The 22,938-nt window shown below is 63.0% G+C and overlaps 6 protein-coding genes across 7 annotated transcripts; 3 read left to right on the top strand and 3 right to left on the bottom strand.

Moving 5' to 3' along the window:
- Positions 1-642: 642 nt before the first annotated feature.
- HAL3 (Phosphopantothenoylcysteine decarboxylase) lies at positions 643-5,351 on the top strand (the record flags this gene model as incomplete). The annotated part of the gene is made up of 10 exons (XM_062772584.1): positions 643-718; positions 754-825; positions 868-920; positions 958-1,085; positions 1,321-1,460; positions 1,509-1,675; positions 2,205-3,521; positions 3,567-4,548; positions 4,586-4,826; positions 4,904-5,351. 10 exons carry the CDS (start codon positions 643-645, stop codon positions 5,091-5,093), a joined length of 3,366 nt encoding a protein of 1,121 aa, XP_062628568.1. The 3' UTR covers positions 5,094-5,351.
- Positions 4,866-6,864, bottom strand: GDT1 (the record flags this gene model as incomplete). 2 transcript variants are annotated; one of them, XM_062772582.1, is made up of 6 exons in its annotated part: positions 5,332-5,642; positions 5,739-5,844; positions 5,885-6,379; positions 6,420-6,562; positions 6,607-6,651; positions 6,710-6,864. In XM_062772582.1, 6 exons carry the CDS (start codon positions 6,741-6,743, stop codon positions 5,548-5,550), a joined length of 918 nt encoding a protein of 305 aa, XP_062628566.1. The 2 variants fall into 2 exon arrangements, with proteins under 2 accessions (XP_062628567.1, XP_062628566.1); XM_062772583.1 differs by lacking the exons at positions 5,739-5,844; positions 5,885-6,379; positions 6,420-6,562; positions 6,607-6,651; positions 6,710-6,864 and adding exons at positions 4,866-4,873; positions 4,919-5,059 and having other exon boundaries at positions 5,148-5,346.
- Positions 6,865-7,150: 286 nt separating this feature from the next.
- MNS1_1 (Mannosyl-oligosaccharide 1,2-alpha-mannosidase) lies at positions 7,151-11,441 on the top strand. Its single transcript, XM_062772581.1, has 17 exons — positions 7,151-7,203; positions 7,244-7,333; positions 7,415-7,439; positions 7,495-7,559; positions 7,597-7,640; positions 7,686-7,765; positions 7,818-7,938; positions 7,986-8,869; positions 9,269-9,338; positions 9,376-9,462; positions 9,536-9,715; positions 9,754-10,290; positions 10,329-10,624; positions 10,663-11,165; positions 11,212-11,259; positions 11,306-11,325; positions 11,371-11,441. Exons 1-17 carry the CDS (start codon positions 7,191-7,193, stop codon positions 11,425-11,427), a joined length of 3,120 nt encoding a protein of 1,039 aa, XP_062628565.1. The 5' UTR covers positions 7,151-7,190; the 3' UTR covers positions 11,428-11,441.
- Positions 11,442-12,006: 565 nt separating this feature from the next.
- Positions 12,007-19,718, top strand: YMR196W (putative protein). Its single transcript, XM_062772580.1, has 15 exons — positions 12,007-12,183; positions 12,232-12,397; positions 12,439-12,563; positions 12,607-12,665; positions 12,701-14,527; positions 14,565-15,099; positions 15,137-15,225; positions 15,270-15,415; positions 15,461-15,527; positions 15,567-15,744; positions 15,782-15,867; positions 15,907-15,955; positions 15,994-18,285; positions 18,334-18,687; positions 18,959-19,718. The coding sequence occupies exons 1-13, from the start codon at positions 12,105-12,107 to the stop codon at positions 16,122-16,124; spliced, it is 3,537 nt and encodes a 1,178-aa protein (XP_062628564.1). The 5' UTR covers positions 12,007-12,104; the 3' UTR covers positions 16,125-18,285; positions 18,334-18,687; positions 18,959-19,718.
- SFH8 (Phosphatidylinositol/phosphatidylcholine transfer protein SFH8) lies at positions 16,288-19,273 on the bottom strand (the record flags this gene model as incomplete). The annotated part of the gene is made up of 3 exons (XM_062772579.1): positions 16,288-18,285; positions 18,334-18,684; positions 18,953-19,273. 3 exons carry the CDS (start codon positions 19,271-19,273, stop codon positions 16,288-16,290), a joined length of 2,670 nt encoding a protein of 889 aa, XP_062628563.1.
- Positions 19,719-20,230: 512 nt separating the features above from the next.
- On the bottom strand, positions 20,231-22,831 carry SPAC23H3.03c (Nitrogen permease regulator 2). Its single transcript, XM_062772578.1, has 6 exons — positions 22,500-22,831; positions 22,416-22,440; positions 21,714-22,250; positions 21,523-21,676; positions 21,271-21,485; positions 20,231-21,234 (listed from the first exon to the last, which is right to left on the bottom strand). The coding sequence occupies exons 1-6, from the start codon at positions 22,517-22,519 to the stop codon at positions 20,263-20,265; spliced, it is 1,923 nt and encodes a 640-aa protein (XP_062628562.1). The 5' UTR covers positions 22,520-22,831; the 3' UTR covers positions 20,231-20,262.
- Between the last annotated feature and the right edge of the window lie 107 nt (positions 22,832-22,938).

Below are 22,938 nucleotides of genomic sequence, written 5' to 3'. Positions count from 1 at the left end.
TGTCGATTTTTAGGCGGTTTAGTGCGTGTTTTCTAGTGTGTCAAAGTTGAGCTAGTTGGGCCAGGTGTTGCTGCGGTGGGCGTCACCCACCCACCCGGCTGGCCGGCTGCTCCCCAGGTCAGCCGCCCAAAGCTGTTTAGGTGTGGTACAGCCGATGTGACCGACTGACCGACCGGCACGGCAACTGCGCGAGGAATGGGACCACGATCAGCCGTGGACAGCTGATCGATCCAAGGCAGGCCAGTCTGCCTGTCTGTCGGGGCGTCGTCACGGGGTAAGGCAAGAAGGGGGGGGGGGGGGGAGGGAAGGAGGGAAGGATGAAGACAAACACGCCCACACACACAACAGGCGATGAGGGCCGCGACACTCTGCCCCTTCCTTCTCGACGACACGGCGACACTGCTCCTGCGCGCGCGCTACAGTCAACCCAGGCGCCCCCTCCTGTCACCCCTCTCACCCCCCCAGCAGCACCTATAATACGCCTAACCTTGATCTCACCCCCCTTTCCCTCTTCCTATCTTCATCTGTCGCTCATAGTTCCAGTCCCAGCGACAGCTCGCAGCACCCTCGTTCACGCAGCATCCGCCAACAGCAGCAGTAGCACCCCTTCGCCTTCCCCCTAGTTACTCTTTCTTCAACACAATGTCTACTACCCAGGAGGAGCCCAAGGGCGTCGAGGTCGACCACAACAACGGTTACCACAGCGGCCCAACTCTCCGTGAGTGTGCCTACCTCGCCAAGCTGACCTCCCAGACGCGTACAACTCGCGCCAGCCCGGTTTCCCCATCTACAGCCCCAAGAAGAAGGCCAACCCCGGCCCTCTCGGTGAGTGGAGGAAAGACTCGGCTATACCTAACGCGCCACCAGGTCTCTTCTGCTTCGCGTCGACCACGCTTCTTCTTAGCTTCATCAATGTCCACGTAGGTACAGCGGGCGTTCGCCGCTAACCACCACCAGGCTCGCCACCTCACTGAGCCCAACATCGTCACGGGACTCGCCTTTGCGCTCGGTGGCGCGGGCCAGTTCCTGGCCGGCATTCTCGAGTTCTGCGTCGGCAACACGTTTGGTCTGACTGCCTTTGTCAGGTGAGAAGCATGCGCGCGCAGTCGTGGTGTGTTTGGTCCGGTGGAGACGGACGTAGCGGCCGCGAAACACAAAAGCGCCCCCACTCTGCCACTCTTCGTGCCTGATCTAACAATCACTCAGCTATGGCGCTTTCTGGATTTCGGTCGGCATCCTCTTCTGGTGTGTGAAACGCATTCCGATGACGGCGGCGGCGTCACGCTGCACAGGGATTTTGCGCTGACACGCCCTGCGTAGGCCTTCGTCCGGCATGCTTGCTGCGTACAAGGGCACCGACCTCGACCAGGCGCTCGGCCTCTTCATGATGGTCTGGTTCGTCTTCACGACGATCATGCTCCTTGCCACCTTCCGCTCGAGCGCTGGCCTCGTCGCAGTCTGTGAGTGCGGTGCAGCCAGTGACACATGACAACGGCTTACCATCCCAGTCTTCTTCCTTTCGCTCACCTTCCTCCTTCTCGGCATCGGCTACCTTATGGTCAAGCCGGTCGTCCTCAAGGCCGCCGGGTACTTTGGAATCGTCACTGCTGCCTGCGCGTACTACACTGCCCTCCACGGTCTTCTCACGGCCGAGGCTGCTCCGTTCGGCATCCCGGTGAGTGCAGTTGAACTGATCTCGGACTGTTTAGTACCCAGCTGACTCGTCAGAACCCCTCGCTCGCTCGCAAGGAGGACTAAGGTCCTTGGCGGCTGCCACAACTGAGCCTCCAGGTCGGAGGTCGAAACCACTTAAGGACACAATTCGTAATGAGTGAGAAGAGAATGAATGCGGACGTCTTCGTGCCATGTTCGAGAAGTGATTTCCTGTGTATGCAGTTGTTGCCTGTGCATGAGCTGGTGCAGTCGTGTGGCGAGAGAAACATTGATCACCAGCTCGCGTCACGGAACCAATCCGCCGCCACCACCTCCACCTCAGCACCAAGCGTGGAGGTTGTCATCAGCGCAACCTTTGCCGACATTTCGTTTCTCATTCCACCTCATGCCCATCGCGATACAAAGCATGTCGTCAAGACTAGAGTCGACATCAGCAGTGGTAAGTGGGCTGTGCTGTGCGCTTGGGCGCCATCACAAGTCAACCTTCTCCTCCTCGCCCCATACCCGCATCGCACCTGCTGACTCACCAGCTGGGGCAGTACATGCTGCAAGGTTGGACACTGACCGACCTCCAATGCGACGAGTGCGGCGTGACGCCGCTGATGCGCGAGCCGTATGGCGCTGCCCAACGCGCAGGCAGGGCACCGATCCAGTTCTGCGCGCTATGCGACGGCGGCCCCGCCGCGCCGAACCGCGCGCGTGCCAATGAGCCCGCAAGCTCGGCGTACGCTACCGCCTCGACGACGCCCGAGCCCACCCCGACCCCGAGCACGCCGGCTCGCGCCCAGCCAGCCTCTACGCCCGCAACCTCACCCCCTCCCCTCGCGCACGCAGCCGCGCGTCGCGCCGATCCCGAGGCCGCCGCAGACGCCATCGCAGCCCTCCTCCTCAAGGGATACTCGCTGTTATCTGCTGCCTGCCCGGACCCCGCGTGCGCTGGCGTTCCCCTCGTCGGCTTCCCCAGGCGCAAGGACGGCACAAAGGACCCGCGCCGCGAGTGCGTGTCCTGCGGCAAGCGGTGGATCAACGAGCGCGACCTCGCCGAGTCGGGGCTTAAGGTTCAGCAGGAGCAGGCGGCGTCTTCGTCGGCGGCGGCCGCGTCGACGACGGCATCCGCTTCGACGTCCACGCTCACGCCCGCGCTGAGCCAAGCGACTATCACTTCCGCCTCGGTATCCTCTGTCCCTGCCATCCGGCCGGCCGAGGCCGAGGCCGAGAGCCCGCGCACCCGTGCACGCAACGAGCTGTACGCGCAGGGCAATGTCATTCTGCAGGAGCAGCGCGCGGCCGAGGCCAAGAAGGCAGCCGAGGCTGAGGCTGCGGCGAGCGCGACGAGCTCGACTCAGGGATACGCCATTCCCAGCGGTGCAGGACCGAGCTCGGCCCCCGCGAGCTCGGCGCTCGGCCTTGTCGCACCATCTCCGGCGGATGACGACGACTTTGAGATGGCCGACAGCACGCCCACGACCGCGCGCAAGCCGTTCGTGTCGGCTGAACATCGGCCGGAGCAGCCTGATGGCCGGTTCCGCGTCGTGCTTGTCTCGACTGGCTCCGTGGCGAGCGTCAAGATCCCGCTCATTGTCGAGGCGCTCAAAAAGGACCCCAACGTGGACGTGCAGGTCGTGGCTACCAAGCCATCGCTGCACTTCTACGACCGCGCAGCGGTGGAGGCGAGTAACCCCGGCGTGCGCGTGTGGACAGACGAGGACGAGTGGTCGGACTGGAAGAAGATTGGCGACCCGATCTTGCACATCGAGTTGAGGCGGTGGGCTGATCTTGTTGTTGTTGCACCTACGTCAGCGGATATTCTGGCCAAGATTGCTGGTGGCCTGAGCGACAACCTTGTGGTGAGCTGCAAACATTGTCGAGGGAGACCACGCTAACTTGACCAGCTGTCCATGCTCCGCGCCCTCGCGCCGGAAACTCCCGTCATCCTCGCCCCGGCCATGAACACGTTTATGTACGAGCACCCCCTCACGGCGCGGCACGAGGCGTTCATCCGCGAAGTGCTTGGATACTACATCCTCGGTCCTCAAGGCGCAGGCAAGCTCGCGTGCGGCGATGCTGGCGCAGGCAAGATGACCGACTGGAAGGACATCGTCTCGGTCATCCTCAGCTATGCGGCAGTGTTCACCAACCGCTCCAACCGCTCTGACACGACGCTCCTCAAGTCGCTGCTCACGAGCATGACCAACCCCGCACCGTCGAGCCTGCTCCAACCGGTTGTGGCACCCGCTGCCCCCATCGCCGCGCGTAATTTCGTGGTCCCTCCTGCCCAACCTGTTCTCGTGCACCCCCAGCCCAGGCCTGCCGCCCAGCAGTCCGTGACCCGCCCCATCCCCAAGCTGAGGAATCGCTTCCCCTCGCGCGACCTCAAGCGCCCACTGTCCGGCACGACACCGCAGCGTCCCAAGCCCACAGCTGAGCGCTCGCCCCTCCACTTGCTCCGTTTCCTCCTCTACCCCTTTCTCGTTCTCCTCCACATTGCATTCACCCTATCCTCCATTGTCCTTCGCATCTTCCAGGCCAACCCCACCCCACCTGATGAGCTCACCAAGGACCCGCCCGAGCACGCCGCGCTCATCTTCGTACCCGGTGCCACCAAGTCGGCCGAGTCGCGCCGCCTCGTGGCAGAGCGGTACATTGAGAGTGTGAGGCGCGCTGTCCAGTGGGCGGGCGAGTGGGGCGTGAGTACCATCAGCGTGTGGGACGGAGAAGGCCTTGGCATCAAGCACCACTCTGTGATCACGACGAGCCTGCTCAACCTCCCTCCATCGCCTCCTAGCTCGACGCCACCCTCCCCGCCCCTTGGCATCGAGGAGATCGAGGACCTAGGAGAGAACACTGTCAAGGCGGCTGTTTACGTGGACACCGGTGAGCTACTCGAACCTGATGACTAGCTGACAACCAGATGCCTGCTCTCGACGCGTTGAGATCCTCTTCCTACCGCCCTCTGCCACCGACACCCTTACCCGCGTCACGCGCCAGTACGCGCGCGGTGGCGTTGCACCGTCCGAAGTGACCCAGATCCACCTCGACCACGATGTCAAGGCCGACCTCGGCCTCCCCTCGGACCCGGACCTCGTCATCATTCACCACCTCTCCCCTCCGGGCTTTATCCGCGGCCTTCTGCCCCGCCCCGCCCCCGAGCTGTGGGGCTACCCTGCGTGGACTTTGCGCCTCTCCGAGATCTAGTGAGCTGGACTGTTTGGAATGAGCTAACCTCCAGCACCCACCCCCTCACCCTGCCCCTCTACCTCATGACACTTGGCGAGCTCCTGCAAAACTCGCCCCTGCCCGTACTGCGCAAGCTTGGCACCCTGTTCCCCAGTGCCGATTGCAAGGGCGTGCTTTCTGTCGACGCGTGGGAGGGTGCCCAGGGCGCCTGGGAGAAGGTCGAGCAACGTCGTGGCAAGTGAGCGTGGCGAGCTAGTTGTAGTAGTCCACAGTCGCCGTTACGCAGCACTATGCACAGCGTTTGACCTCGGCAACGGCTTGGCCGCAGCGTGCAACTGGCCTTGGCGACTTGGCCGCTTCCATCGCCGTCGCCCACACGAGCAGCACGCGACCACGCCACAATGCACGCGACCGCGTCTCGCAGCCACCAGTTGGTTGGCCACACAGCTGCCACACGTGCGCGTGTGCCACGCGCTGTAATCCGAGTCTGTACATGAGCCCTAAGCTCGGTCTATGTATGATGCTATTGTTGGTTTTCACCGCGAACACTGTGAGGGGCCAAACAACCCCGCGCCGACCACCGGCGCCGGTATAACACCGTTTCACCCGGTCGCAGCCGGCGTGTTCTATAGCAGGCGTCGTCTCTATCCCTGTGCCAGTCTATGGCAGGAGCTGCAGCAGTGCACCGCCGACACCCTAGACGCCGTCGGTGGCGTCCAGGGGCGTGTGGTACGCCTCGTAGGCGTAGAGGATGGCGAAAATGAAGAAGGCTACCGAGCCCAGTAGGGAGACTGCAAAGTGTCAGCCGCGGGGTCAGAGAGCATCGGGAAGTGTGCTCCGAAGTGTGCTCCGCCTCGGACGAGAGAGCGCACCCACACCCAACTCACTGTGCTTGACGGAAATCTTGGTGGAGAGATATCTGCCGCCCATGACAGCGAGGAAGGTGCACAGCGAGTGGCCGAGGATCGTGCCAAAGGCAATTACAGGAATGCTCTGAGGCCATCAGCTACACGTCCAACAGTGGTCCACTCACGTGCGCGCCCGCCATGGCAATAGTCGTGATCTGGCTACGGTCGCCCCACTCGCCGAGGAAGGTGAGGATGAAGGCCTGCGCGAAGACGGGGTTCGTCATCATCTGAATGCCGTTGCGCGCGCCTTCGCGGACGCGGAGGATGAGCTCTGAGGGGCCCTTGCCGAGGGCCTTGCCGCCTGGGAGCACGATCGACTGGGAGCGGGTGCGGGACGGGGAGCGCGAGACAGCACGGGGGCCAGGCGGCGCCGGGGATGTGGGGCGCGACGGCCGGCCGCTGAGCCCGTTCTCGAGCGGGCCGAGCGAGCGGCCCTCCTCCAACACGTCGAGGGGGACCGCGCCGGCGGGCAGGTCGTGCTCGGCCGCGTCCTCCTCGAGCTCCTCTTCGACCTCCCGCATCTCGTCCTGCAGGTGCGACGACGGCATTGCGAGCGCCTCCTGCACCATCTTGACGCCGAACACGACAAACAGCACCGCGGCAGCCCACAGCGTCCACACCTACGACGCCGTTAGCGCCGCCTCGGAACACGGCACATACCTTGGGAATGAAGCCGAGAATAGCCCGCCCCAGCGCAGCCGACAGCACCGACATGACCACGAGCGAGGCGAACGCGCCGGCGAACACGGTTATCCGTGGGTGCCGCGAGGCCATGATGGCCGCGATGAGGAACGTCTTGTCGCCTGCGCGTGTGAGCTCGGGCAAGGGGGCCTGCGTGCGTGCGTACCGATCTCGGACACGACAATCATAACAAACGACTGGACAAAGGCGTCTGTGGGCGGCGGTCAGCTTGTGGCGGGCGACGAGCAAGGGGCAGACAGGATACGCACGAACATCGCCTTCCTGGCGTGTCTCTTCTGACATGGTGGATTGAGCAACGTGCAAGGTCGAGGTGATGGTGGAATGTTGCTCAAGCGGGGGTTACGCTGAGATTTTGGCGCGTCGCCCGAGTGCGTGCGTGGTGCCGAACTGCGAAGCTGCGTCTTTTGCTGCTGCTGCTGCGTGCCAGCAAGAAACAGTTCGGCACCACGGCCACGGTCAGTCAGGCACAGAGACACGTTTCCGCAAAGTGGGGTCGAAGTCAACTGCCGCATTTTAACCCCGGCAGGAATCAGGGGGGCCGTAATAGGCGTGAAGCTGGTTAGGCGCGTCGGAGGTGGCCCTAAACGCGTCGCCCCGGTCCCCTATCCCGTCTCGATCGTGTTGGCGTCAATCAATGTTGTGCTGGCCGGCCACGGCGACAACCATCTTGTTGCATTCACTTTCAACGTCCTTGACGTCTCCATCCTCGACTCATTCTCCCACATACCCATGTCTAGGCAGGGTGAGTGTGCATTACGTGGTCCCCCACTCACGCGTACAAGAAAAGGCCCAGACAGAGCGCAACGCGCGCATCCTGCGCGACCTCGTCAAGCAGCCCGACAACAAGGCCTGTGCAGACTGTCGCAAGAACGGTAAGTTTCGTGTGCTGCCGTCTTGTCCACCAAGCTATGGGCAGTCATCGACCGTCATGTCCGCCTGCTGACGTTCCTCAGACGCACGCTGGGCGTCATGGAACCTGTAAGTTGCCCCCCTCCCTTCCTCCCCGGCCCCCTCGCCCTTGCTCACGCGACAGTGGCGTCTTCCTCTGTATCCGGTGCTCCGGAATCCACCGGTCCATGGGCACGCACATCAGCAAGGGTACGTGCAGCGATCCTCGCCTGCGCTAACATCCCAGTCAAGAGCATTGACCTGGACATCTGGACCCCCGAGCAGATGGACGTGAGTTGCTTTGCGCCGCCCCCGAACCAGAGCTAATGAATCAAGTCGGTGCAGAAGTGGGGCAACAGGCGCGCAAACCTGTACTGGGAGCGTCACCTCAAGACTGGGCACATTCCTCCCGAGCAGTGAGTCGCTGCTGGAGGATTGTGTGATGTGCAGCTGTGACTCACTCTGCAGCAAAATCGAATCGTTCATCCGGTCAAAGTACGAGTCGCGCCGCTGGGCCATGGACGGCCCGCCACCAAAAGACCCCAGTGTTCTCGAAGACGGTGCTGCTCAGCCTCAGCAGCAGCAGGCGGTGAGTGCAGTGCTGTGCAGCCCAGAATGTCGCTGACACCGCAAAAGCCACCTGTTGACCGCGCCACCCGGCCCACGGCGACTGTGCCAGCGGCGCCACCAAAGCCGGCGTCGCCTCCCAGCGCCGCACCTCGCCAGCACCCCCTTCTCTCCCGTCAGACACAGGCCAAGGCGCAGCCCGCCGGTCCGACACCACAGGCACAGCCCCTCTTCGACATCTTCGGCGACGACCCAGCGCCGGCCGCTGCTCCTACCGCTGCACCCGTGCCCCAGGCTCGCTCGCCGCCAGCCGTGACCGCCGCGACCGCACCTGGCCCTACGCGTACTGCTGCCCCCAGTGCTCCTGCCTCCAACATCTACGACCTCGATTTCAAGGCGCCGTCTGCCGCGCCGCGCGCCCAGACCGCCAAGGCTGACATCATGTCCCTCTTCTCCCAGCCCGCCGCTGGTCCTGCAGTCGCTCCCGGCGGCTTCTTCGCCGCCACCAACGCTCCCCCTCCCCAGGCCAACCCGTATGGATCTTGGAACGGCGGCATCACGTCGACCGCGCCGCAGCAGTCGCAGACGCAGGCCCCGCTGCCTGCCCAGAACAGCTGGGGCGGCTTCAACGACCAGGCGGCGTGGGGCGCGCCTCAGCAGGCCCAGCAGCCGCCTCAGCAGCAGCAGCAACAGCCCGCCCAGTCGCAGTGGGGCCAGCCAGTACAGCCCGCCCAGCAGCAGTGGGGTTCGCCGACCGCCCAGCCTCAGCAGCAGGTGCAGTGGGGTGCGGCGCCGGTCCAGTCTCAGCCTGTTCAGCAGCAGTGGGGCCAGGCGCCCCAGCAGCCTGCCAACAACCTGTGGGGCTCTACGGCTGCCGACCCGTGGGCCCAGCCCGTGGCTGCGCCTGCCCCGCCAAAGAAGGACACGCGCGACCCCTTTGCAAACATCTGGGAGTGAGCGCGCGTGCGCAGCGCATATTGTATACGGCTAGATTGTGTAGAGTCAAGTTGCATCTTATCCACGGAGGGGGCTTGGGCTGTGGCAGTGGTTCATCTCGGACGCGCAGGGATCTACTCCACTGCTCAGATGTCAGTTGCCTTTGCTACACAGCGGGTTGTCATGTCGCGGATCATTGGTAACCCGTAACTGATCAGATCCATGAGACGTAAGGTTGACAACAAGGTGCTCTGCGGAGCCCCGCAAGGTGACGCGCGCAGCCATCCACGACGATTCGCTGCGCGCTGGGCCATTGTGCCCCTGGCACCCGTCGCGACGACGCTACATCTCACACGCGGCGTTGTGAACCATTCTTGGCTTCACACACACTCGCCACTACTCGATACAATGAGCAGTAGCACGCTACGCGAGCGCAAGCCTGCGGCGTCGGGCGCGGCTTCGGCTGACGAAAAGCGCGCCGCAAAGGTGAGCTGGTGCTACCCCTCGTCGAGCTGACTTCTAGCCGTCGACGAAGAACGACTCGCCGGGCGGCGTGCGCCTCCTCGTTCTCGTCGCTGGACTGGTTGCGGCCGTCTTCTTTGGATCCAAGGTGGGTGGTAGCTCCTGATAGACGAGCTCGTGTCTTCCCCCCGAGCTCCCTCTCGCTCACCTTTCACCTCTAGGTCTGGCCCGAGGTCTCGAAGCGTGTCTTTGGCGCGCCCGAGGCATCCACGGCGCAGACCTTCCTCCCCGGCATGCGATTTGGCCGTCTGGAGGCATCTGAGCGGCCGACCGTGTCGCCGACCAAGCTGCACCTCGAGGCGGATGTCGAGAAGCGCGACGCGGTGCGCGAGGCCTTTGACGTGAGTTTGTGTTGCAAGCGTGGCCCTAACTTGCCCAGTGGAGCTGGAAGGCGTACGAGCGCTGTGCGATGGGCGCGGACGAGCTGCACCCTCTCTCGTGCTCTGGCTCGAACCTCACCGCGGCCGGCGGCGTGGGCTACACCATCATCGACTCGCTCGGCTCGCTGCTCGTCATGGACTTTGTCCCCGAGTACAAGCGCGCCGCGGCATGGTGCCACGCCAACCTCGACTTTGACCGCGACGGCGTGTTCAACACGTTTGAGACGACGATCCGCGTGCTTGGCGGCCTCCTGTCGGCGCACTACCTCACCAGCATCCACCCCGATCCCGAGGTTTCGGCCGACGCGCCGTTCTTCCTCGAGCGCGCGACCGACATTGGCGACCGCCTGCTGGGAGCATTCGAGACGCCCACCGGCATTCCATACTCTGGCATCAACCTCCACACGCGCCAGGGCATCCCCGACCGCGACAACAACGGCCTTGCGAGCCTCGCCGAGGCGGCGACGCTCCAGCTCGAATTCAAGTATCTCTCCCACTTGACTGGCGACATGATCTACTGGCGCAAGGCGGAGCGGGTGGGTCGGGTTGTGGAAGGAGCTGGCTGACAGGACAGGTTCTCCAGGTCATTAGGAACCAGGTCACGCACGACGGTATCGCGCCCATCTTCATCTCGCCCCAGAACGGCGGCTTCATCGCGTCCGACATCCGACTCGGCTCCCGCGGCGACTCGTACTACGAGTATCTGCTCAAGCAGTGGCTCCAGACCGGCCGCAAGGAGCCCGTTTACCGTGACATGTACGACGAGGCCATGGGCGGTATCAAGAAGCACCTCGTTGCCAGGACCAAGAAGAGCGGGCTCATTTTCACCAAGGAGCTCACGCCTGCTCGTCACCCCCAGACCGGCCAGCAGTGGGTTGGCTTATCCCTGGTGTTGCTAACCCACGCAGGACATGGCAGGTCGTGCCCAAGCAGGACCACCTCGTGTGCTTCCTCGGCGGCTCGTTCATTCTCGGCGTGACCGAGAGCGGCAACCGCGATGTTGACTGGAACAACCTCGATGAGCGTGACACTGAGGACTTTGTCGTCGGCAGCGGAATCGTCAAGACCTGTGTCGACACGTACGACACGGCCACGGGCCTCGGTGCCGAGATTGTCATGTTCTACCACCCCGAGGACGAGAAGGCTGACGAGGGCGACTGGTACATCAAGCCTGGCAAGGGACTCATTGACGCGCGCAACATTCTCCGTCCCGAGACTGTCGAGTCGCTCATGCTCGCCTACCGCTCCACCGGAGACGAGAAGTACCGCGAGTGGGGCTGGAAGATCTTCCAGGCCTTCCAGAAGCACTGCCGTGTAGAGAGCGGCGGATACGCCATCATCCAGGATGTGCGAGTCAGCCCGGCCAAGCAGGAGGACCGCATGGAGACGTTCTGGCTGTCTGAGACGCTCAGTGGGTTGAGCGACGTACTTGATGAGTTCAAGCTGACCCCCCGCAGAGTACCTCTACCTTCTCTTCGACGACTCTGACCACATCCCCCTGAGCAGTAAGTCGTGCTGTGGTTTCACCAGGACGATGCTAACACTTCTCAGCGCACGTCTTCAACACTGAGGTTGGTTGAATCCCGAGACAGCAGAAACGACACTAACCCCCGCAGGCCCACATTCTGCCCGTGTTCGAGCCGGCACAGCTCACTGCGTTCTCGACGTCGTAAGCGCGCCCACAGTGTCATGTGACCGGTGGGCATCTTTGCATAGGTTGAGCATTGTGCATATGTGTGCGAGTGATGCAGCAGTGGTCGTTTGGTGCCAAGCTTTGGTGGAGTCTAGGCCTCGGGAGTGATGACCAAGTTGTGGGTAAACTGTCCGGTGGAGGTGGTGGAGGTGGTGTGGAAATCATTTGGCCTACGGCATAGGGGTAGGGACGGAGGGCGGCATGATCGGCCGGCGGCTGGGCGACGATGTACTGTACAGTGAGCGAGACCGCCTGACCATGGCAGTTGCGCGCCGACGGCCCTTGGTCAGTGGACGGTCCACGACCCCACACAACCCTACTACTCTTTCCCTTGGCAGCCTGGCGTGGTGCACATGGGCTGCTGTGCATATGCGCAAATGTATGCTGACCGGACCCGCTGACAGGTTGCTTGCTCAGTGAGGCTTTATAAGGTGGCAGCTGGGGCAGCCACAGTGCCATTGCCGCCTGATGTATCCCTGAGCACATTGACCCCTGGCCCGCGGCAATCCCCACTCCACACACCACCCACCACTAGAGGCAACAAACGTCACTCGACCGAGGGCAGCCTTCCATCTCGTCAATCCCCTTAACGACCACACCGCTCCAACTCTACTTCTGCGTTGACATTATCAAGCACGTACAACACGAGCTTTCATCATGTCGGCGCGCAAGCTCCAGTCAAAGCTCTTTGGGGCCGTAAAGGAGGCCAAAGACGCGGCAAAGGACGCCGTGACTCGTGAGTGCAAAAGTCTTGGCTCGGCCTGGCCTCGGCCTGACACTGCAGCGTCGTCGGCAAAGAAAGACACGGCGACGGACGACAACGGCGGCTCGGGGGCAGCGACGCCTGTGCCCGCTGCTGCTGCCGCCGCCGCTGCTGCTCCTGAGGGCCCGCTCAAGATCAACATCCCCGCACCGATCACCGCGGCGCCATCAGCAGCGCAAGTGCAAAAGTGAATGCCGTGGCCGTGCACTGTCCTGACTAACGCGCCAGCCTGCCAAAGAACCCCCGCGCCGCTGCCGCTGCTCCGCCCGCCGCTGCCGACAAGGACGAGAGCACGCCGCCTGCTGCTGCCGCTGCTGAGAAGACGCCGCCCGCACCGGAGAACGGCGCGTCGCGTGAGTGTTACCAGTGCCGAAATTACCAAGCTAAGCGCCCCAGCCAAGCCTGCGAGACCGGCGAGTGCTGCCAGCGATGGCACACCGGGTGCTGCGCCCAAGGTGGGTAGTAGACCTCGGTGTCTGCTGACCTCCAGAGCTTCCGCGACCGCCTGAGGGCCCAGCTCGGTACACGATACCGCTCCGTCGAGGAGTACCGCCTGCAGCAGTCCGACTCGTATGAAAAGCACTGGAAGCGCTGGGGACCATACCTCAGTGAACGCCAGTGGGGTACCGTCCGCGAGGACTACTCTGAGAATGGCGATGCGTGGAACTCGTTCCCGTTCTGGATGTCCAAGAGCCGCGCGTACCGCTGGGGTGAGGACGGTATCGCTGGTATCTCGGACAACCACCAGCGCCTGTGTCTCTCGCTCGCGCTCTGGAACGGCAAGGACGATATTCTCAAGGAGCGCATGTACGGCCTTACGGGCGAGCAGGGTAACCACGGTGAGGACGTCAAGGAGCTGTACTACTACCTCGACTCGTCGCCCACCCACTCCTACATGAAGTACCTGTACAAGTACCCGCAGGGCAAGTACCCGTACCAGCAGCTGCTGGACGAGAACCGCAACCGCTCGCGCGACGTGCCCGAGTACGAGATCATGGACACTGGGCTGTTCGACGAGGACAGGTACTGGGACGTCTTTGTCGAGTTCGCCAAGGACGAGGAGGACGAGAACTCGATGTCGATCCGCATCACGGCCTACAACCGCGGTCCTGACAAGGCGGATCTTCACCTCCTCCCGCAAATCTTCTTCCGCAACACCTGGTCGTGGCCCAAGGAGCTGCCAGAGAACATGCCCAACCTCAAGCAGATTGCTGAGGGTGTCATTGAGACGTCGCACGAGTCGCTCGCCCCGACCAGGCTGTACTGCCTGCCCTCGCCTGCGCCGGCCGCGCCGACCAAGAGCGGCGGCGTGGTCCTCGTCGACGGCGAGAGCATCGTGCCCGACCTGCTGTTCACGGAGAATGAGACCAACTTTGAGCGCCTGTACGGCGGCAACAACCGCACCCCGTACAACAAGGACGCGTTCCACGACTACGTTATCCCCTGGCACCGCCCGCCTATGCCCCAGCCTGAGAAGCCTACCGAGGATGAGAAGACTCCGACGGGCCTGCAGGACCCCACGCTCGAGGGCAAGATCGAGGCGGCCACCCTTGACGACAAGCCCTCCGAGGCCAAGCTCGAGTCGGCTACCGTCAACGGTGAGCCCGTCGAGCCCGAGGTCTGGCCTGCCGAGAAGTTTGTGAACCCCGAGAGGACCGGTACCAAGGCCGCGGCGCACTATGTCTTCAACGACGTTCCCGCAAACGGTGGCTGCGTCGTGGTTCGTCTCAAGATGACGCCCAACGCACCGAGCGAGGACCCCACCATCCTTGACGAGGAGCTGTTTGACGACAACATTGAGGGCCGTCGCCAGGACGCCGATGAGTTCTACTTCAACCTTGCCCCCAGCGGTGTCACCGACGACATGCGCAACGTCATGCGCCAGGCCCTTGCAGGCATGATGTGGACCAAGCAGTACTACCAGTACATTCAGCAGGAGTGGCTCAACGGCGACCCCTCGCAGCCACCACCGCCGCGTTCGCGTCGCTTCGGTCGCAACAAGGACTGGAAGCACCTTTACATCAATGACATTCTGTCCATGCCCGACAAGTGGGAGTACCCCTGGTTCGCAACCTGGGACACGGCGTTCCACTGTATCCCCTTGGCGATGGTCGACCCGGCGTTCGCCAAGCGCCAGCTCGATCTCATGACCAGGGAGTGGTACATGAAGCCTGACGGTGCTCTGCCCGCCTACGAATGGAACTTCTCCGATGTCAACCCGCCCGTGCATGCCTGGGCCACTCTCCGTGTCTTCAAGCAGGAGCGAAAGATCTACGGCCGCGAGGATCTCAACTTCCTTGAGCGTGTCTTCCAAAAGGTGAGCCGAGTTCCAGATACATTGCTGACCATTCCAGCTCCTCCTCAACTTCACCTGGTGGGTCAACCGCAAGGACTCGGAGGGCAACAACGTCTTTGAGGGTGGTTTCCTCGGCCTCGACAACATTGGTGCCTTCAACCGTTCCGAGCCGCTGCCTTCGGGAGCCAAGCTGCGCCAGGCCGACGGCACGGCGTGGATGGCCTTCTTTGCGCTGCAGATGCTTTCGATTGCTCTTGAGCTCTCCAAGCACAACTCGGTCTACGAGGACATTGCGTCCAAGTTCTTCGAGCACTTTATCCACATTGCCGACGCCATGACGTACCCTGCCTCCAACGACGAGGAGCTCTCGCTCTGGTCAGAGGAGGACGGCTTCTACTACGACGCTATCCAGTGGGGCTACGGCAACGCCACGCAGATGCCCATCCGCAGTATTGTCGGTATCATTCCGCTCTTCGCCACGCTCGTCCTCGAGCCCCACGTTCTCAAGAAGCATCCGGGCTTCAGGAAGCGCATGCAGTGGTTTGTCGAGAACCAGCGTGAGGTTTCCAAGCGTAACATTGCAAGCATGAAGTGTAGGTTGGGCAAGTTGGAACTGAGCTGACCTGACAGCCCGCGGTCGAGGTGACCGTGTCCTGTTGGCCCTTGCCGACAAGGACAGGCTTGTCCGCATCCTGGAGAAGATGCTCGACGAGGACGAGGTTAGTTGGCGAGCCTCCGCTTGGATATCAACTAACATCTCCAGTTGCTGAGTGACTACGGTATCCGATCGCTGTCCAAGTACCACAAGGACCACCCGTACTCGATCACCGTCGATGGCCAAACCAACGAGGTGCCCTACTGGCCCGGAGACTCGCACTCGGGCATGTTTGGCGGAAACAGTAACTGGCGGTGAGCCGATTCTGCACCCCATGATTCGGCACTGACCCCACGCAGTGGACCCATCTGGATCTGTATCTCGCATCTTGCCATGGAGTCGCTGCAACGATTCCACCAGTACTACGTATGTGCACTCTCACGAGTGGTTCGCTGACCGCACCAGGGATCCGATCTCGCTGTCGAGTGCCCTACCGACTCGGGTTACTACATGAACCTGGCCGGCGCGGCTGAGGAGATTCAGCACCGTCTGATCCACATCTTTGCCCGTGACGAGAAGGGAGAGCGTGCCGTCAACGGCGGCAACAAGAAGCTCAACCACGACCCGCACTTCCGCGACTATGGTGAATGCAGGTGTCGTCCACCAACTGACCTGCCCAGTCCAGTTCTACGAGTTCTTCCACGGAGACAACGGTCGCGGTCTTGGCGCGTCCCACCAGACTGGATGGACCGGTTTGGTCGCATGGGTGAGCTAAGCTTCGAAGGAGTCAAGCTGACATTTCCAGCACATCTACTCGGTCGGTGAATGGTGCCGTCTCCCCAAGACGCCAAAGAGTGAGTCGTCCCAGAAGCTGCATCAGCTGACCCCACAGCACCGCGCTCCGTCGCCAAGCACTACTTTGACGAGGCGATCACCCCCAGCGAGGCTGGCGACGGCTCGCTCTACTCGGCGTACACCGACGTTTCGGAGGCGTTCGACGAGCCCGAGCCAGATGAGCTCTAGTCTGCCACCACCCAAGTATCTGCATAAACAAGACGGCCGTACCCCTACGGTCTGTAGAAAAGTCATAAGTCTAGTCGTGAATGCATCGTCTGCACGGAACCCAGCAACCTCCAGCTGTACACTTTGATACATTTACTAAGTAGTCTACAACAAGCCATTTTTACTAAATGAGACCGAGCCACTCGCGGAGGCCGGTCCCGAAAGTCGACTCGAGTGGCTCGAGTGACTCTGCGAGCATGTTGGCCCAGGTGCCGCGGACGAGTAGGAAGCCGACGAGCATCCAGATCCAGTCGTGTTTGCCCGTGCGCTTGACGAGTGCGCGCTTCTCCTCGGCAGTGTCCACCAGGCCCTGCGACGGCGTCCTGGCGACTTGCTTCTTGCTCGAGCTCCACCTGCTCGTGAGTGCCCGGAGCTTGTCCAGACCGAGGGCACGCTCAAACCCGTCCCGCATCGACTGGAGTCGCATGAGGAAGAGCCACAGCAGCGTCTTGACAAGGTCGCGCTTCCGGTTCCGCCCATACCGCGGCCGAATCGCGTACCCGTCTCCTGTAGGCACGCGGACGACGGGGTATCCAAACCACGGGTTCTGCGACGTGTACTGCATGTCGCGGGCCGAGACGGGGGTGCGTGTCGGGCGGACGACGACCTCGGAATCCGACGAAGCTGAGGGTGACGACACGTCCATCCCCGGTGCCGGCAGCGACACCGGCACAATGCTGTGCGAGTAGTAGTCGTCGTCTTCAAGCTCCTCTGGCTCAATCTCGTCGTACGGTGTCTGGATGGCCGTGGTTGGCGCGGCAGTGTTGGGACCAGTCGCATCGGGTGTCGAGTCGTAGCACTCGGGATCGTCCTTGCTCCGTTGACACAGATCGAGTGCCGCGGGCCGGTATTGCTCTACCCCCCGTGCATGGTGCTCCTGCAGCATAGACGCGTACTTGTCGCGCGGGGTGCTTGGCGTATCGGCTCCAGCTGCACGTCGCGAGGCCGCACGCCGCTCAGCGAGGGACAGGGCTGAGGGGTCGACGAGCGCGGGGCGGAGGGTACGCCGCAAGGGAATGTGCACGGGCGGCGGAGGGGTCGGTTCCTCGTCGTCTTCCGAGTCGGAGAGCAGGTCGCGGTGCGCCAGACGCGAAGGTGAGAGGTAGAGGTGGAAGTCGGAGAGCGACTTGATGCGCTGGATCGCACTCTTCGGGGCCTCGTAGTGGATTGTAGAGGTCGACACGTCCGATGCCCCAGTGTAGGACGTCGCGGGACCAGAGTTCAGAGCGCTCCCCGTGTCAATGTGCAGGTCAGGCCGCGGGGACACCTCCGGGGCGGCCTGGAGGAGTACGGGCGAGTCGTTTGGTCCAAGGCTGCGTCCGCGTCCGCGGCCACGCCCTTGCCTCGTCTCATCGACACGCTCGCCGTCGGCAAAGTGGACGTGGTCGTCGTCATCTTGCACTGCCGCCGCGGTACGCACGTCGTTGTGACTCTTGGTCATGGCGAGTCGGGACGTCAAGCCCGTCAGGCCAGCCAAGCCGCCACTAAGTGTCTGGCCGAAGCTCGAACGGCGCGACGGCGCGCGGCTCGTCGCGACGCTGCTGCCAGCGTAGCTGTTTGCACGGCTGGGCGTGTAGCTCGTGCCGTTGCCGCTGTAGAAAGTGGACGAGGGTGAGGGCGGGGCAGTGTAGTAGATGTCAGCGATCGAGGCCATGGACGTGGAGCGTGTGGGCGGCTCGCGGGACGCGCTGCGTGATCGGCGTCCTGCTGGGCCGAGCGACGGGGCGCGCGAGGGCCCGCGCGAGGGGTCGCGTGATGGTGGGCGCGAGTTGGCGCGCGACGGGCCCCGCGAGTTGGCGACCGAGTGGACGCGCGATGGACCACGCGACGGCGCATGTGGCCTTGCGTGCGAGTACCGCCTGAGCATGACTTCGGGGTCGGCCTCGGGGCCGGTGCCGCCGTACTCTTCTGGCAGCACGTCGAGGTCGAAAACTGCGGCCTTCTGTTCTAGAGTGTCGAGGAAAGACACGCGCTCCAGCGACGAGCGGGGAAGGACACGTTTGACAGCGCCGTTCCACATTGCTCGGTGCGACCAGCCAGCATTGATAACGTAGACGTTCTCAAACAGCCCGGGGAAGTTGCCATGCCCGACACTGAAGACGGTAGGAAGGAGCTCGACTTCCTTTGTGATGGTTAGCCACACGCCACGCGTCTGTGCGCGCTCGCTCACCATGTTCCTGTACCCAGCTCCACTGACGTCAATGAGCAGCACGGCGCCCTCTGCACCGTTTCCCCTCCTTCCGTCGACCCAGTAGTCTCGCAGAGCGCGGCGGACGAGCTCGAGGCCCCACCATATCCACTCTTTGAGCTCGCTGAGCGATCCAGACGCATCGCGCACCACATCGCGGAGGGTCAGCACTGCGATCGGCCGGCCGAGCCGGTCAACGACCTTGGGCAAAGGCAGCAGCGAGAGCAAAGGGGTTGGTGGCGGAGGAATCACGCCGCCCAGGCCCCGGTCAGCGCGCCGCTGCAGCGCGCCGAGCAGGTAGTGGTGTGTCTTGTCTGTATTGTAGTGGTTTCTCTGTTATTGTGTCAGCGGTGACCAGATTGTTTGCCCGTGGCTGTGTGTGGTGGTGGGCCGATGCAGCCGGGCGCGGGCAGGCGGCCTTAGACAGGCAGGCGATTTTCGGCGCCAGCCAAGGCACCACAACCAGCCACCGTAAACGACGACTCGAACTCTTGAGCCCGACAACAAAGGCCGGGGAGCGAGCGAGTAGCAAGCCGCGAGCCGCGAGCATGCGACGCGCGATGGTGGCAAGCTGCATGCACCATGCATCGGACAGACTCACCCTCAGAGCGCGGAACACCATGCCATAGTCGCTCGCCCAGTCCTGCGCGCCGGCAGCCGTGGCGGGATCCCATCCCTCCTCGTTGATGAGGTCGTCGACGTCGTCCTCGAGCTCGCGCTGCAGCTGGTGGACGAGGGGGGCGTGGGCGCCCAGCTCGGCGCGGCGCGCGGCGGCCGTCGCGAACGCTGGCGGGGCAGCCGGGCCGGCCGACGACGACGAGGGCGCTGCAGCCGCTGCGCCAAAGCCGAACGGGAACGCAGCGGGCTCGGAGCGCTTGACGGCCACGCTGCCGCCCGCGTCTCCGTCCTTGTCGAGCGTCATGGTGGATGGTGTAGTGTCGATGTGCACAGGTGGTGGGTACGTGTAGCTAGCTGTCTGGCTACTAGTAGCACGTCGTCGGCGGTCGATGGCGCCTGGGCCCCAGGCTGTGCGGTGCGGGGCCAGGAGCGGGCGTCGGTCTAGTGGCTGTCCCTAGCCGCTGGAACCCAAGCCGGTGGGTGCAGTGATGGCAGCGGCCTGTGTGTGTGTTCTGTGGGATGTGCGATGCGTCGAGATGTGGTGAAACGAGGTTGTGTACAATGGATTGTCCCTGCTCGGTCGGTGTCTTGTGCCCGTCTGCAACTCCAGTGTACACAGTTTTTGCCTTTCTGCCGGGTAACGGGCGACAAGTGCAAGCGGCGAGCGGCGAGCAGCGACGACGACGACAACAATGGCGGCACCTGATCCGGAAGGCACGGGGCAGTTGGCAGTGCTGTTTCTGGGAAACGACGAGAGAAAGAGAGAGACAACTAAGACTAGGACTAGCGCGCATCTGTTGGCTGCTGCCCAAACTCGGCATGTGCATGTCGCTCCTGCTGATGCTGCTGCTGCTCTCTCTCTCTCTTCCCGCTGCTGCGCTGTGTGCGTGGAATGAAACATACCCGGCCAAGAGACTACTGCTACCCAGACAATCGCCGCCGGCTCGTGACTGAAGCGTCGTACCCGCACTTTCGCTTGGCACATGCATCGTCATGGATACTCAGTGGGCGGGATGCAATGGACCCCGCTTGCAGGTTGCAGCAGCAGCTCGCAGCAGCAGCAACAACAATACCTGATGCGCACATACAGCTGGCCGATCACATGCACACTCCTCCCCTGGCTGGCCCTTGGAGCGAGCGACCTAGGCCACTCGAAACGCAATCGATTCACACGCCTCCTACAGCAGCTGCCTTCTATTACACAACGTGTGTGCCGCAACCATGCAAACCCCGGTGCCTCGATCACTGTCACATGCCAGCAGCCAAAATGTTATGATGCAATGAAAGTTGCCTCTACCTGTACACCACCGCCACGCCCTTCGTACCCACGCCGTCGTCGAGTACGTCGAGACCCAGCACCTTCTCCAACTGTGTCCAGCTCATGCCCATGCGCACTTGAATCTCGTCGGCGTGGTGGTTGCCATCGAGGTAGCCGATGAGCTCGTCTTCACGCTCAAACTGACGGCCGCCGTCACGCGCCCGGGCCGCAGCGATGCTGTGGAACGAGCTGATCCCCGCGGCGCCCCCGCCTGAGCGCAGTGTGCCGTTCCCGTTCGTGCGCCGGCTCGATATTGACGGGTGCGTGTCGGCGGCCGAGTTCAAGCTGCGGCCCGTGTTGTCCGCGCGCCCGCCGAGACCAATCTTGCGCCCTGGCGACCTCGCCACCACGGAGGGCGGCGTCCGGGGAGCGATGCCAACCGTGCTCCCAGAGGGCGACGCGCCGAGCTGCATCGACGTTGCAGACCCCGTTGACCGCAGAGTAAACTGCGAGTCGCCCGCCAGTGTCTGCGCGCGGGAGAATGTCGAGTCGCCGCCGCGTGATTGGCCTGCAGAGTGCTGGAACCCGACTCGGCGTTTACTTGGCTCGTGCGAAACGGGGGGACCCAGCCCGCCCTGCGCAGCGGCGCCGACGGCCAGCGTCGCAGGTCCTGGGCCCAACCCCGAGCCGAGTAGCAAGGGTGCCGTGCGGTCGACAATAACAGGCCATCTCTGAACGCGCCGGAGGAACCCCTTGATGATGCCAAAGGACGTGAAGCGGCGTGGGTCGATACCCTTGGCAACGATGCCGTTGGCCTCACACCATTGATGCACTGTCGTGCCCGGTGTAAGCTTGGTATACAGCGCCGCGAGAATCGGCCAGTCGAGCACTGGCGAGCCAGCCCGCGTGACATAGGGACCACACTCCTCCATGACCGTCTCGTCGGCAGTGAGACGGGGGAACGCCGGGGTCACGGCGTACATGTTCGAGTACTGGAAGATGTCGACCTGGAGAGTCAGTGCAGCCGCTTGTGGCCAACCCACCATCATGATGACCTGGTAGAAGAGCATGTGCCTGAGCGTTTCACGGACGAGGGCGGGGTCGGCGTCAGCGAGCTGAGCAATGCGCGCGGAGTGGTTGATGCCGTTGATGTGCTGCGCCACGCGCGCGGCTGTGATATCCCAGTTGTCATCCTTGAGCTCGTTGATGTTAACGAGGGCGATTGGAACGTCCCAGTCGGTGACGTCCGGGGGGTTGGCTAGGCGTCAGCAACAGTACCCAGAGGCGGCACCCACGATAGAAGGGAAAGAGCTTGAGTTCGAGTGTGTTGAACCCATCGAGCGGGATCGACGTCTCCGAGTACGAGTTGAGGTCCTCGAACAGCTGTTCCAGCACCGCGAGCGTCGGCGTGTGTTCAGGCTTCGGATTGGAGAGGTACGCCGATTCAATCTGTCGTCAGCGTTACTGACACCCAAGCTAGACCCACCTCTGCACTCCTCAGAATGCGCGCCACCTTGCGCACGACGGGCTCGAACGCCTCGAGTCTGGCAGTTGCCCGGAAGACAAAGCACAGGTTCCAGATGTACTGGTTGCGGTCGTACTTCCTCGTCTCCTCGCCCAGCACGCTCGCGAGCCCGATGATTCTGTACTCGTGCTTGCCTCTTCTGTTCGATGCGTCCCACTCTGGCCGCCCCCGCTCGTCAAACTCAAACTCGTTGCGTTGGCCTTCGTCTCCGACGTCCCACGCGCCCGGTGCACGGCAGCTCACGAGCTTGCCAAACAGCGGCGGCTTGGGGATGACAAACTCTGCGATCGACGAGAAGTCGAGCAGCTTGGGTTGCGAGCGCTGCGCTGGGCGGACAGGCGACGCATGCCTCAGTGATCCGGAGCGTGGTCTCGAGCGCGAGCGCGAGACGGAGCGCGACGGCGCACCTGCGTCCTGGCCTGGAGAAGTGATCAGATTCTCGGGCACCTGGTGCCGGACCTGTGGGCCCGCGACCGTGTCAAAGTCGGTGTAGAAGAGCTGTATCGGTGGTCAGCAAGTGAGCGGCGGGCGGCGAAGGCAGCCTGATTAACAGGGCTCGGGCGGGGCGGCTGGACCTGATGCGCGTGGTGCGAGGGGATGGGGGCACCCGCTCGTTCGCTCGCTCGATCGGTCGCTCGCCACCACGCACCACGACTGACTCACCCCGACAATCTGGGGAAGAAACGACCTAGGGGCCATGGTTAGTGGACGACAAGCAGAAAGGAGAGAGCTGGAGCAACGACCCACTCGTCAGACCCGCTTCTCATGGTGCTGAGCGGTTCGGCTTCTTCTTGCCAGGCGCCTGTGCATCCACGGCCACGGCGGCGTGTGTGTGGGTGGGGTGGATGGATGCAGGCAGTCCAAACAGGGAGGTAGTCACTGTCACGTTTGTTGGCGTTGCGCGCGCGGGGTGTGTGTGTGGGTGTGGGTGTGTTGTCGGGGGAGGGGCCACGGGGACGTGGGGGGGATCTGCTTGTGGCGCCGCTGGCACGTCAAAGGAGCAGCAGTGAGGAGTCGTGTGCGCGCGTCGTCGTTGCTTGCTCCTGCTGCTCGCTGCGTGCCGCTCGAAGCGTGTCGTGATGGCGCAGAACGCGAAGATGGAACAACAATGGGTGCGGGTCAAGGTTCATGACGTCGAGCCGGACTTGGGGCAATCTGCGACCACGTGGCGGAAGTGTGGCATGGA

The sequence above is a fragment of the Vanrija pseudolonga genome, chromosome 4 (assembly GCF_020906515.1).
Source record: "Vanrija pseudolonga chromosome 4, complete sequence".
NCBI classification, from domain to species: Eukaryota; Fungi; Basidiomycota; class Tremellomycetes; order Trichosporonales; family Trichosporonaceae; genus Vanrija; species Vanrija pseudolonga.
Note: the sequence above shows the minus strand (reverse complement) of the source record. Positions and strands in the feature narration are given on the sequence as shown.